The sequence below is a fragment of the Podarcis erhardii genome (genome assembly GCF_964252035.2).
Source record: "Podarcis erhardii genome assembly, chromosome: 6".
NCBI classification, from domain to species: domain Eukaryota; kingdom Metazoa; phylum Chordata; class Lepidosauria; order Squamata; family Lacertidae; genus Podarcis; species Podarcis erhardii.
In genome coordinates, this window is record NC_138510.1 from 57193148 (window position 1) to 57207230 (window position 14083).

General features: G+C 41.4%; 1 protein-coding gene across 3 annotated transcripts in view; it reads right to left on the reverse strand.

Moving 5' to 3' along the window:
* Nucleotides 1-12656, reverse strand: part of RAB3B (RAB3B, member RAS oncogene family) — a 51748-nt gene extending 39092 nt beyond the window's left edge. The window contains exons 1-2 of one of the 3 annotated variants that reach the window (XM_081868321.1): nucleotides 12548-12656; nucleotides 2028-2255 (exon numbers count right to left, since the gene is read on the reverse strand). In XM_081868321.1, coding sequence (XP_081724447.1) covers nucleotides 2028-2255 — 228 coding nt within the window. In that variant the 5' untranslated portion in view covers nucleotides 12548-12656. Of the gene's footprint in view, nucleotides 1-2027; nucleotides 2256-10341; nucleotides 11112-12547 lie in introns of those variants that run through there. The other 2 variants (XM_081868319.1, XM_081868320.1) reach the window with 2 other exon arrangements.
* Between the last annotated feature and the right edge of the window lie 1427 nt (nucleotides 12657-14083).

Consider the following 14083-nt stretch of genomic DNA (forward strand, 5'->3'; position numbering starts at 1 on the left):
CAGAAATGTTTATTCAGTTCCTTGAACCAAATCACCTTCACAAATCAAAATACCTTAAGAGTACTAAATGTAAAAATACATTCTTTATTATATAACTTGTTTATGCCTTTGAGGTAGAACAGGCTATTTTTACACAGCACAACCACAATAGCTTTCAACAAAAGTGAGACTTTCAAAGCGGCACCATTAATCTTTTTCTTTCCTTTTGTAATTCCTCCCTCATTCACAGCCTAAGAGGAAAAGTCACACTTACCGTATATACAAAACCCAGATCTTTTAACCAAGTAGAACAATGAGGGGGATAAGAAACAAAACAAAAGCATGAGGACTGCATGCTCTTTTAACTACCTTAGAAAAAAACACAAAAAACTCGATCACAGATTCTAAATATTCAGATTATCAAAGGTTTGGGTGGGAGGAATGAAATGATGCATCCACTGGGATTACATGCTGCAGTCTGGTAATCAAGAGATTCAGTTAAAGATGTCAAAATGATTAGGATTCCACAGCACATACTTCATGTACCATCAGGTGTGGACATCTTTGTTTAGGGTAAAGACATCCTGCACAGCTTCACATTAATGCCCCCTGACGTGTCCAGAATCAGAAAAACATCAGACACCAATAAGGTTATGCTGTTGTGAACAGCTTGCAGGGGGGAGCTGTGAAAGGGGGGATAGTTTCACTGTACTTAAAGACAGTAATGTGAACACAGCCCAAAGTTTGGTTGAGTCAATGATAGTACAGGGAGTATGGACAAAGGGAGAAGTATCGCCTGTCAAGGAGGTTGGTGTGTGTAACTCTGAGGTGAAGATTTGCTTGGTGATAAGTGGCAGTACAAGGAAAAAAATAGGTATGATTCCACCATTCTGCCCCCACCAGTTACCATGAATGTTGCTCAGAGAGAAAGAGAGAGAGATAATGCAGGAAGATATGGGCTGCCATTTTATTAAATACAATATAGAAAAAACAGAGGAAAGTGATTTCTATAGACTCTCCCTCCTCCCCACTGTGGGAACAGAAACTGATATGGAATAGTTCACGGACTTGATTTAAGGGGCAGCTGAGAGGCTCTTCTGCCAACCAGGACCAACAAGATATAATAAAATGGAAGTAATTAGAGTAACTAAATTTGCAAATAATAAGTGTTTAAAGCAGGAATGGCTAACTTGTGGTTCTCCAGATGTTGCTGGACTACAATTCCCATCATCCACCAATGGTCATGCTGGCTGGGGCTAAGGGAGTCCAACAACATGTGGAGGCCCAGAGGTTAGCTAACCCTAGTTGAAAGGAACAGGAACCCTACAAGCCTCTTCACACTAGACAGGCTAATGTTGCAGCTTCATTTGACTGCAAGAAAACAGTCTCAAGCTCAAGCCAGAAAACACAGGAGAACAACACAGAAAGCACTATAATGATAACACCATCATCGAAATGCTCTGTAAAAAGTGAGTGAGCAAAGCATGGCAGTTCCAGAGAAAAAAGTGTGAAGGCATCCTGAAAGAAGGATCACTTGAATGTGATTTCATACACAAGAAGACACACTGTAATAGCTGTCCCAAATGATCTCAGTAACCCATAAAGAGCAATGATAATAGTTTCAGATCCAGATTCTGGGTTGGATCCAGCCTACTTTACTCATGGGTTGCTTCCACTAGGGGTAGGCAAGGAGATGGTTTTTATTCCTCCTTGTGCCCCCTAAAAGCTGTTTCAGAGGGTTGGAAAACTTTACAGAATAGTATGTCAGGTGTTATTGGGTGAGGGAACTTCAGAGGAAAGGGGAATCAACAAAAATCACCCTCATCCCTCCAGCAGAAGGCTTCCGCTGGATCTCAGTTCCTACCACAAATGGAAGCCCTTCCATTAGAAGAAGGGACAGAAGGTAAACAAATAATTAATACATCTTCTGCTTAAATAAAATGCAAGCAAAAGACCCCTGTAGTACAAATATGCCATAACCACAATTTGATCCACTTTCCATTACATTTGTGCATAAGGTTAATGATTCCAGAATAAATGATACTCACCCAAATCTGCAGTTTTACCCTCTTGTCATTCCTGTAAACAGTCTTCACTTTGAAGTCAATCCCCACAGTACTGACAAAGGCTGGTGTGAAAGTGTCATCAGCATATCTAAAGAGGAAGGAAGTCTTGCCCACGCTGCTGTTGCCAATGATCAGGAGTTTGAACATATAATCAAAGTTCTGGTCGGAAGCATCCTTGTGTCCATATCTGGCATCTGTTACGGAAGCCATCTAAGGAAATAAGAGTAGCACATTTGTCTCTGTGATTTAATTTATTCAGGAACAGAATATGCACTTTGCAATCCCCTCTCACATGCCCTCATCCAGGTGACCAAGAGTATCAAAGCTGATAGCAGTGATTGTATAATGTGGAATTCATGGCTCCATTCCAGGAGCAATACATACACGGATCTATCAAGAGTAAGCAATTGCTTTTTCATACTTGCAGGACCTGATTCAGAAGTGGATCTGCACATAACACCTGCTTCCATAATCATAACATAGTGAGGGATGCATGTGGTTTTATTTCTGTTTAGATTTATAAAGAAAATACATGTGTGGATAATTCTATAGACTACTCAATGAGTACTGTATTTGAATACAGGTGTTGACAGTGCTCTGATCAAGATAAACTGAGAATAGCTTAGAAACACAGCTTTTGAATAACTCTGCCATATTCACCCTATCCCTAGGACTGATTATGAACAGATAGCACATTTTAAAGATGATTAATCCTGCCTACATTAGGTGCTGATATGAACTGAACAGACCAAGTTTCATTATTAGAATTCAGTGTCGTTGGCTAATATTTCGCAATGAAGAAGGAAAAAACATCCTACTTTGTGCCAAGGCTAAATGGAGCCACCTGGCTCCCAGATTGTATTAATTATTGCATTGTTTACTGAACAGCAGCTAAAGTGATAGATTCCTGCTCCCATGTTAATCCGAGTGCATCAAAATGTCACAGGTGACACTCTTATAAGAAGAGGTATTCTGTCATTTTCTCATTCAGGTACCACATGGATATTATATTTTGAAATTTCCCCAGGATGATAAGCTAATTCTTCTCACTAATAAAAAGGATTCCAAATAAGATTGTCATTGTGGAGATACGATGAACAATAAAACTGACTTATAGAAGACTATTAGGAGAAAACTTAAGTGTGACCGATGAAAACCTTTCCCATTAAAAGTGTTAATGCCAGTTACCTAGTCAGTTTGATTCTGGCACTTATTCTTTTCTTGCTCCTTGCAAATTTCCCCACTGGGAAATTCATTACTTCTTATCAATATAGTAGATTCCAATTTGCCATGTCAATTTCATTGTAACTGGGCACTGCAAAGCTTATTGACTGTACATTTCTCCCTTAGAAAAAAGCACTGGGCTTCTTAGCAATGAAAGCAGAAATGCATGAACATGGTGAGGAACAGCTTATTAATATACCCACCTAGAAGTTGGTGCAGAAAGAAAAAGAGGGAATAGATAGTTTAAATTAATAAATGTAAATGTAAACTAATAAAAGGGTTAAGCAGGAAAGGAATAATATTCCCCACCCATCTTTTGCACCAGTACTGTACACACTAAAAATGCATGAATATGAACCCACAAAATGTTTACACGCATTGTTAAGCAGACTATAACGGGATACCCCTGAGACATCTGCTCCCTATGGTCTTCACCTCTTTTCATCTGGCAACAGTTCCTGGCTTGAAACAATGGCTTCAAATGGCAACTATTCAAATAGTCAGGCCTGTATATAGTTCGGAATCTATATGCAATGGTCAGCCTGGAATTCAGAATATGGAATAGTTGTTGTTGTTTTAATCACAATTGCAGAGAAAAGTCTGAAAAGAGGGTTGTCAAAAAAACAACAACCCAGGTTGGTAGGATTTCTGTCTTTTCCATTCCCTAATCCCAGAGCTTGCCTGAATATATGTGGAGTTTCTATGTACAATACTAGGTGCTTGCTTCTGTTATTATTACTTGCACGTCTCTGAATACTTATGGTACTTACTTACTTATTAGATTTATATAACCTTCCTCCTTTATTTAGGGCAGAGGTGGGAACTTGCAGTCCTCCTAATGTTGTTGAATTATAACTCCCTGATTCCTGACTAGCCTCCAGAACCAATATGTGAACTAAAACACAGCTATCCTTAAAAATTCACACGTTTCGGAATTTTGAGATGCAGTTCTCCAGCCAAATAATACAAACAATAATGTGTATATTAGGAGGAAATGTACATTAGTGAAAATAGCATACAAAAATGCATTGTATTAAGTTGTTGAGCTTTAGTTTTTGAGCTATTTTTTTAATTAAATTCACAAAAATCTACACTGCCAACATGGGCTGCTATATATACAGATTTTCCCAGACATTCCAGCAATTTCTGCCCAGACACTGTTTACAAGGGCTGAATACTGGCTATGTCTGGGAAATTTCAGATATATGACAACCCTATATAAAGGAAAATTGGTTGGAAACATGTGTCTATTGGTCAAAGGTGCATACAAAAATGTGTTTATTGAGAGAAATTCACACTAAAATGCTTAAAGATTTTCATGAGGATTTTAAAAAAAGTAATACAGAGATTGCTATGGAAATGTGGAGAACCTAATTTAAAATGAGAAAAATGAGAAATTTTGAAAAGCGAAAATAACTGATTTGCCCATCCCTCATCCCTGACCATTGGCCAGGCTGGCCAGGGCTGATGGGAGTGGGAGTCCAACAACATTTGGAAGGCCACAAATTCCCCATTCCAGATTTAGGGAGATCCCAGTGTAGGGATGATTCTATGCAAGTCAGACAATACTAATTGTTTACTGACTACTCAGACACAGAATGTTCACCTGCCAGCATCCATATGAATTCTACTCATCAACAGTACACCCATGCTGCATTCAGTGACTGATGCTACTCTAGGGAACTTCTGCATGCGAAGCTTGTGCTTGAGCCCTGAGCTATGGTCCATTGTGAATATGTGGCTGGGGTGAGCAGCAACGAGTGCTGCAACAGTCCTTTATATAATGATCAGGATCAACTATTAATAATTCAACCAACAATCTGACCCCTCCCCCCCCCAATTACAGGCTAGTGGGTCTGTCTAATATGAAACACATATCCTAGCTATATATAAAAATAAAAATAGAAACTGATCAGAGAAATAAAATCACTGCCCAGCCTGTTTTGTGGTAAAACTGTGAGTCATAAGATGCATTATGCATTTGACATTCTGTATTTCTGTACAAGAGGGCAGCTGATATAAACAAATTATACCAAGGGTGCAGTCTCTGGCGTATCAACACATTTTCTTTTGCAGCAAACAAATAATGTGCTGTTGTGCTCACTATCAGCCTAATCACACAGACGGAAGAAGAGCAGCAGAGAGGTCAGGTCCAAAGCAGAGCTGAGAATACATAACATAGATACATATATAATTTAATTTGCATGCCGCCTTTCCACAATTCAAACCATGCTCAAGGCAGCTTACAACATAAAAAATATGTAAGTACAACATAACAAAAGTAAAAAGGTAAAGGGACACCTGACCAGTAGGTCCAGTAATGGCCGACTCTGGGGTTGCAGCGCTCATCTCGCTTTATTGGCCAAGGGAGCCAGCGTACAGCTTCCGGGTCATGTGGTCAGCATGACTAAGCCGCTTCTGGCGAACCAGAGCAGCGCACGAAAACGCTGTTTACCTTCCCGCCAGAGCAGTATCTATTTATCTACTTGCACGGTGACGTGCTTTCAAACTGCTAAGTTGGCAGGAGCAGGGACTGAGCAACGGGAGCTCACCCCGCCGACCTTCTGATCGGCAAGTCCTAGGCTCTGTGGTTTAACCCACAGCGCCACCAGCGGTCCAATAAATAAAACATTTTTAAAAACCACAACCAAACTGAACAATTTTCACATAAATCACAAGAACTAAAATAAAAATACAATAAAGCAGCAATAACAACTGCAAGTATGACACCCCGCAACAAAAAACCCTAAACAGTATGTCTTTGCATTCCAGGATGAAAGAAACTCATAAATCTCATTTTGGCTTTGGTTACATTTACTTATTGAGGCAGTGCTCACTAGTTCAAAGGGGATGATTAAGACAGTGACTTCAAATGTATATGTTGCCACAAGCACAAATCACTGGTCTATGTGTGTGATCAGTGGTGCAGATTTTTTCACACAGCTCCCAACTGGACTGCCACTTCTGCATTTCATCTACAGAGAAAAATAGTTGACAGAGGATGACCTCAAAATGGACATACGAATTTGCTCTGTTTACAGGTGTCAGCGCAAAATTCCTGAGGCTGACTGTTTCTTTTGACTATGATGCTGCTATATGATATTAGGAGTCTGAAATTTTGGAATGCGTTGGAAGAAGGCAGTTGTTAAGAATTCTGCAAGAAATATTAGCACCCAGCATGCCCTTTCACAAGGAAAAAGTATATGGAAGCTCTTCCCCAGATTGTGATCCCAATGTGTACCCCACATAGTTTTCTTCTACAGCTGAGTAAGGATGGGGAGCTTGTGGCTTTCCAGATGTTCCTGGACTCCAGCTCCCATGATCTCCGACCCATGACCGCGATGACTGGGGTGGATGGGAGTTGGGAGTGTGGTATAGCAGCTAAGGGGGTTGGAGTAAGACCTAGAAGACCAGGGTTCAAATTCCCACTCAGCTATGAAGCTCACTGGGTGACTTTGGGCCAGTCACTCACTCTCAGCATTTCTACCTTACAGGGTTGTTGTAAGGATAATGTAGAGAGACAGAGAACTATGTACACCAACTTTTGCTTCTTGGAGGAAAGGTGTGATATAAACGTAAAAATAAATAAAATCTGAAGAGCCACAGGTTTCGTACTCCTGGTTTAGAGGCAACTAATAATCAATAAAAGGATTTGTCAATAACAAATTCTTGATATATATCATTTTGGAGGGTAATGTATAACAGATCCAAAAGTATTTTAAAGCAGAGAGCTTCCAGCTTTGTTACAACCACCAGACAGAGTTGATTATAAAATTGGATTACCTGCCATTTACAGTAATCTAGTTTAAATCCTTATTATAAATCTCTCTCATCCAACAGCTTTTGGAGAGACTAGTGATTGCACCAAGGTCAAGCTAGAAGCACAAGTACTTTCCCGTCTAACAAAAGGAGATTCTTTCTATCTGCCCGGTTTTTCTAAACAAAGATTCTGAAGTATAATTTTCCTGACCTATGGACATTTGTGGTGGGGAGAAATTAGAAATCTCCACAGTCTTTTGAGTTTATTGCCCCTGCCTAGGGACCACTGGAACTGACAGAGCACATTCTGACCATAAGCAGCTTTAAATGTGAAGAAATAGCACTTGTGTAGAATGAACCCTTCCTGGTGTGTACTGATTCAAACTGCAATAGAGGGTTTCATATCTGAGAGTTCCTCCTCTAAAGAAGAAGAGATTTATGCCTCTGAATACAAGTTGCTGGGGAACATGACTGGGAAAATGCTGTTGTGCTCATGTCCTGTCTGTGGGTTTTGACCACTGTGAGAAGTGGATGTTGAACTAGGTGAGCCTTTGGTCTGATCTAGCAGCGCTCTCATGATCATCATTTAAAAGACTTCTATTCCTCTTGCTAGGACAATCAATACACAAAGCAGTGTATAATCCATAAATTCATCAAAACAGTTAAAACAACAACAAAACAAAAAGTCATTACATTTAAACAATAAAATCAACTAGGGACAATAGCCTCTACTTTCCAGCTTCCCTATATAAAAACCAAATGCAGACATGTCTTCAATATGCCTGCCTAACTTTTCATTGGTTGACTGAATGCCATAGGTCATAGGCCAACACAGAAAAGGCCCTGTATCTTGTACCCACCAGCCTAAAGGAATTTACTAAACAAGATCTCCAACACAGATTGTAGCTTCTTTTCTTATGCTCCTATCATGTGGTTTGGTGTCTTTCTCGTGTGTAAGATGAGACAGATCTTTAAATCCTCCTCTCCACCCCCACCCCCCATATTATAATACGAAGTATTTCAAGTTTCAATATTGGTTTAATATGGTTTAATAATTTTAGAGGTAGATACCTGCACGTTGATCATTTTTAATATTGAGACATTGCAGCTAGTGTGATAGTGACATGTTGGGTTGCATAGAAATCATTGGTATAGAACAGCATTAGTTAAAACAAACTTAGCATATAGAAGGCCTGATAACAAATAAAAATACAATATAACTTCACTATTACTTATAATTTTGCCTTTTTACTATGAGAAAATTAATACAAAACTAAGCGGGGGGGAGGGTGCAAGAGAAGCAACAGCAAAAATCCTCCCTGCAGATCATCCTTCCTTCAACTCAATCAGCATTTCACTAACGTTCCTCCATTTTTCCTATGTTGGCACCATATCACCATCTTTGCCTTTGCAATTCAGTTAACTATTTTACAAAATTTGTGGCAGATTTCCTACTGGGGACTTTTTGTCCACAAATACTATCCCTGGATGACCAAGCTTCTCTGGATCCCAGTTGCCACATATCAGCTGAGATCAATGCTCACTCCCTTCAAGCTTATTTCCTCATTCCACATTGCTCTATTCCCTGGTTCCATAGTCGGGTGCTTGCCTCCCTTCCAATTAACATCCGAAACCTTCCCCAAAAATTCTACCAAAGTTAGACACATAGATAGGCTATTCTTCAGCATAATCTATTTTGAAACTCTCGTTTGTGTAATGTCATGATAACCACAATATATTCTTAACACATTCTCTGGATTTTCTAGCTACAGGTTTTGTTTCTGTGTTTTGCAAAGCCTGGATGTTTTGGTGTAATATTAACAGATTCCCGCACATGAACCTCCATTATTTTATTGATTTAACTTCACAGCCCTGGTAACTTTAACGTAATATATATCCATACACACACATGCACACACACTCAAATGGAATATATTTTCAAATACATTCACTAGATTTTGATCACTCACCCTCCTCCACTCAGCTTAGTTCAAACTGTAAAGCTACTGTATGCCCTTTATCAGAACACAAGCTCCACAAAAGTCTTCCCAGCTCTAAGATGTAGCTGTCCACTGTTTTTTAAAATTTAATGTGGCAATCCTACTATCCTGGAAAGATAGCTCACATTTTACTCCTGAGATTAGTTTTGCATCAATATTGCTTACATACTCAGAATATTTCTTACTGTTTCCATTCATACACTGCTAACAGCATACATGCATCAGCAAGACCCATAGTATTTTTCTATTATAAATGAAGTTAAAGTCTGAACTGCAGTCAAATACACCATGAATAATCTGTAAGAAGAGATTCTGAAAAACAAGCAAGGCCCCAAACAATTAGAAGAGCATAATTCAATGCAAAACTCTGGGACTTCAAATAATTTAGTGTGAGTGTGTGTGTTAATGAAGCCAGGTATAGCAATTCACTTATGAATTCTGATAAACCAAGAAATGGCAAAAATCTATATGACCAGCAGAGCTAAATGCATTGGCTATATTTGAAGCATAACCTATTACACTCGACTATTTTTCTAGAAAACTGTTACACATTTCCAGTGAATGAGATGGTGCAAAAGGTAAGAAAGCATACTGCAAGTGGCTGCCAACCATCACTCAGCTGCTAAGGGCTTAGCACCATCCTTGACAAAGAAACTGTGTGTGTGTGTGTGTGTGTGTGTGTGTGTGTGTGTTTATGTGCACACACATATACACAATTGATGACAGGGCTATTTTAAAATTTGCTCCATTTTATCCAAAACAAAGAAAAACGATGCAGAAAGAAATCAAACCTAGACTGATTCTGTAAAAAATCATTTCCTGATTGGTCTCCTCCAATAGGTTTTATACTGTGCTGGGCTACTAAGGCAAGGAGAAAGACTGAGGAGCCCTCTCCACTTCTCCCTGTTTGTTTGTTTGTTATTCATTAAATTAATAAGATACGCTCAATAAACCCGGGAGACAGGTCTGTCTGGAAATCAAACATTAGACGTTGCAGAAAAAGCCCTCTGCATATACTCAGAGGCACGCCGTCCAATTTCCAGAGTTGAGCCTTAGCACTAAAAAGGCTAATCTGCGGCTCTAATGTCGTCCCTCCGTTCCCACGAGCGCTAGATTTGCGCGCACATAAACCCTGGTTGCGCCTTGCGCTGAGGATCCCGGGGCTTCCGAGGCTCGCTCTTTGTGGCGGGGAAGGGGAGATGCGAAGCAGGCGGCTGCCCTGAGCCCTCCTTCCTCCTCCTGCGTGCCGGGCGACGGGGGAAAGTTGCGCGGGGAACCGGTGGGTCCCGTCCTCTCCTCCGCGCTCTTCTTACCTGGGGCGCGGCGCAGGAAACGGAGCCGCTCGGCGCGCAAAGCGAGGGAGGCTGGAGCCAAGAGCAGCAGGCGCTTGGTGGGAGATTCAGCCGAGCCCGAGCTGCGTGCGCTCCCGGACCTCTGGGCGAAGAAGAGCGTGCGTGTGTCCGGCTTAGCGACACATCCCGCGGATCCTCTCACCCGGCGCAGCAGAGGACAACCCTCGGGGCGGAGCTGCTGCCGCAGGCCTCCCGCCTTCTTCCCCACGCGGGGCGGAATAAGTGGAAACCGGCGGACGCGGCGGGTCTCTCAGCCGCTGCCCGGGTTGCCCCTCTCCCCTATAGAGCGGCATCCATCCCAACCCCTCCTTTCATCTCAACCTGCCCGTCTAATTTACATACCATCGTATCCTCCTTTCTTATTGATTCACTTAGATTTAGTCTTACACTTCTCGCTTTGTCTCCGTAGAGATCCATACACGCCTCTCGCGCTCTCCCCCTCGGAGGGAGGATAAGAGGGGCAGCAGGTCAAATGGATTGGGGACTTCGCGGGCTTGTCAGGAGGCACCACTTAAAGCAGTTGAGGGTCGTGGGTTGTCCAACTGTGGTTTCCAAGTTGACCCCCACAACAATCATTCCTTGTTTTTTGGTGTGTTTTTTAAAGGCCTTTGAAGGGAAAGAAGTAATATTCTACAAGGATGCGAGGAGTAAATAACATTATTAATCTGGATTTGGTTCCATTCGTCTTGGTTTGCTGGGTCAACCTGGTTTGAATTAGCTATAGTTAGCAGGCTGAAAATGATTTCAGGGTTGGCTAGTTTAGCACACATATACCGTGCAGCTACAACCGGCAAGTGGGTACCTCCACCTGGTGGTGAACGAGGAGTATTTTAAAATGACACAAATTTTAAAACTTTCCTTAAAAAACACGTTTTTAAGGCAATAGTTTTTCACAAGCGAAATAATCTGGCATAGGGCTACCCTTGAGGTGGGTCCTAAGGCTGCAGCTGATGCCTTGTTTGCGAGATTTGCATGGGGGCCAATCTGCAATGCAGCCACGTTCAAGGTGTTGGTAATAACACATACTGCTTTCTGTACAGCTCGGGACCAAGTTACTTGACAGACTGTCTTATTATTTGCTTACCTACTTACTTTCTCACTTTTCCCCCTGAGGGGACTCAAGGCATCTTACAACTAAAAACAAGAACTGCTAACAACATTTTAAAAATCAATCATTAAAATACAATTAAACATTGGCGGAATTAAAACTATAGACATATATAAAATCTGTTTTAAACATGCCAGTAATTACAATAAAAACAGCAGAGCACCAGCCCTTCCATTAAAAGCAATCAATTCCCAAAAGTCTGTATAAAGTCTTCACCTGCTGGCAGAAAGACAGCAAAGAAGTAGCCAGTCTAACTTCTCTGGAGTGGGAGTTCCAAAGTCTGGGAGCAGCCACTGAGAAGGCTCTCTTCTGCCTTACATACCCAATAGGAAAATAATTGTGATCTGCGGAAGATGTTCTCCTGCAAGCTCCAAAAATATCAGAAGCCTATTCTACAGTAACTCAGCAGTGCTTTCAGTGTGACGGCCTCCGTTCTGTGGGAAAATATTCCTGTCCAGAGGGGACAGGCCCAAACTATCCACACATTCTGGAAGCAAGTGGAAACATTTTTTGTTCTGATGGGCTTTTCCAGCTGCATGAATGGGTCTCTGCCATGGGTGTCTATTTCGTATTGTCTTGTTTTTGAATATATCATTTTGGTTTTTCAAACGGTTTTCTGCTTTTTTATTGTGCATCACTTTGAGATACTTCACAGAATCATAGAGTTGGAAGGGATCACGAGAGTCATCTAGTCCACTGTTTCCCAACCTTTTTCCGACCGTGGCCGCCTTCCAGCCTTGTTTCCTTCCTGTGCCCCCCATGGGAGAAGCTGCCCCCCCATAAGTAAAAATCAATACAAATCTGAGGTTCTGGTGCAAAAAGATTTCCCCCCACCCACCCAAATCCTGGCTACACCCATGGCTAGGTGCTGGGGTGGATTTCACCCTGCACCTTGCAAAGCTGGGCCGATACTGCCTACTGGCCTTGCACCCCTCAGCAACATCCGAAGGCCCAGACCTTGCAGAGTCAGGCGCAGGCTGCCACCGAACCCAGCGCTGGCGGCAGCCACATGAAGCTCCAGCTCACCCAGCCCTACCCATTCCCACCACTCCCCCTGACCTGGGAGTTCTGGATTGTGGGCTCTTCTGATCAAAACAGGATCTCCCTCTTCTGCCAGAAACAAACCAGGACTGCTCCAATATACACATGTAGCAAAAAGGAGCACTAGGCCCTGGTGGGGAGCGCTTGTGATTGGCCAGCCAATCAGGATTTTTTTTAAAATCCTGATTTCCTTCACTTCTCACTTCCTGTTTTCCTGTTTTCCTTCACTTCTCACTTCCCTTTGTTGCCCTCTAGCCTTGTGCTGCAGCCCCCCATTTATGTGATGTTCACCAATATCTCATTTGGAATATCCGGGGGGGGGGCGGTTAGGAAACACTGACCTAGTCCAACCCCCTACAATGCAGGAATATTTTGCCCAATATGGGGCTTGAACCCACATCCCAGAGATTGTCTACCAATCTGAGTTCTTGTATAGAATTGGTAAATTAATAAGAAGAATGATGATGATGTTTGTGGAAATAAATACGTATTAAGATTGTCTCCTCTTGCCTGATACTTTACAAGGTATTTTTTCCCTTCCAGAATGGAAATTAACCCATTTGATTACAACACTCATTTCTGAAATAAATCCATGCACATAAGCCAAAAGATAGAGCCAGACGACAGTAATTAAGCACTTGGCAGCAAGTGCAGAAATTGGCCAAATTCATATGCTTAGATTACTGTAGTGCTCTTTTCATAGGGTTGCCTTTGACAACAGTCCAGAAACTTGGACTGGTGCAAACTAAAATACTAGAATTCATGTGAAAGGCAGGGCTTTAGGCAATTTTCAGTTGTGTTACTCGTCTTATGTCTGGAAGTGCTGACACTAACCTTTAAAACATTGACTGGTTTGTAATCAGATGATCTGAAGAACCCCTTCTATCTGTGTGGATTTTTCTTTGCAACCCTATTCACACTCACCACTAAGGTCAGTCTAGCAGACAGGTACCCGAGATAGGGCATTTGCTTGGTGGTACAAACCTCTGGAATTTAATTTCCCAATAACTCTGCTTGGCCTTTCTTGTGTCGTTAAGCAGACGACCCTAAAGACTTATTCACATCATCAAAATTTGCATTTATTTTTAATTGACCTGTATATGATTTTGTATATAGCTATTTTTATCATATCAATTGTTTCAAGCTTAAGTGCAAGCTAACTAGTGCAAGCTTTCCCTAAAAGTCAGAACCAGAATGTATGAAATAACTAACCGTGGCTTATTGTACATACTGAAACCAGCAGTCACTACAATCCCAGGTTCTGTTCATAGAAACAGCTACCACATTACTGCATTGGGTGAAGCTCATATGAATATACTTCTGTACATCATAATTATTCTGGTTCCCATGATGGTTCCCATGATTGATATGACTGGACAACTAAGACAGGCACCTACAGAGAATTTACACAGAACTTCTGTTTTACAGAAATGGTGAGCCCAAACAAAGTATCAGGGCTATGATCTTCTGTGGATTGAGCAAATAAAAATGGTACGTAAACACATCATTAAATTTATTTGATAAATGCATGGTATTAATTATTAAGAGTGAATA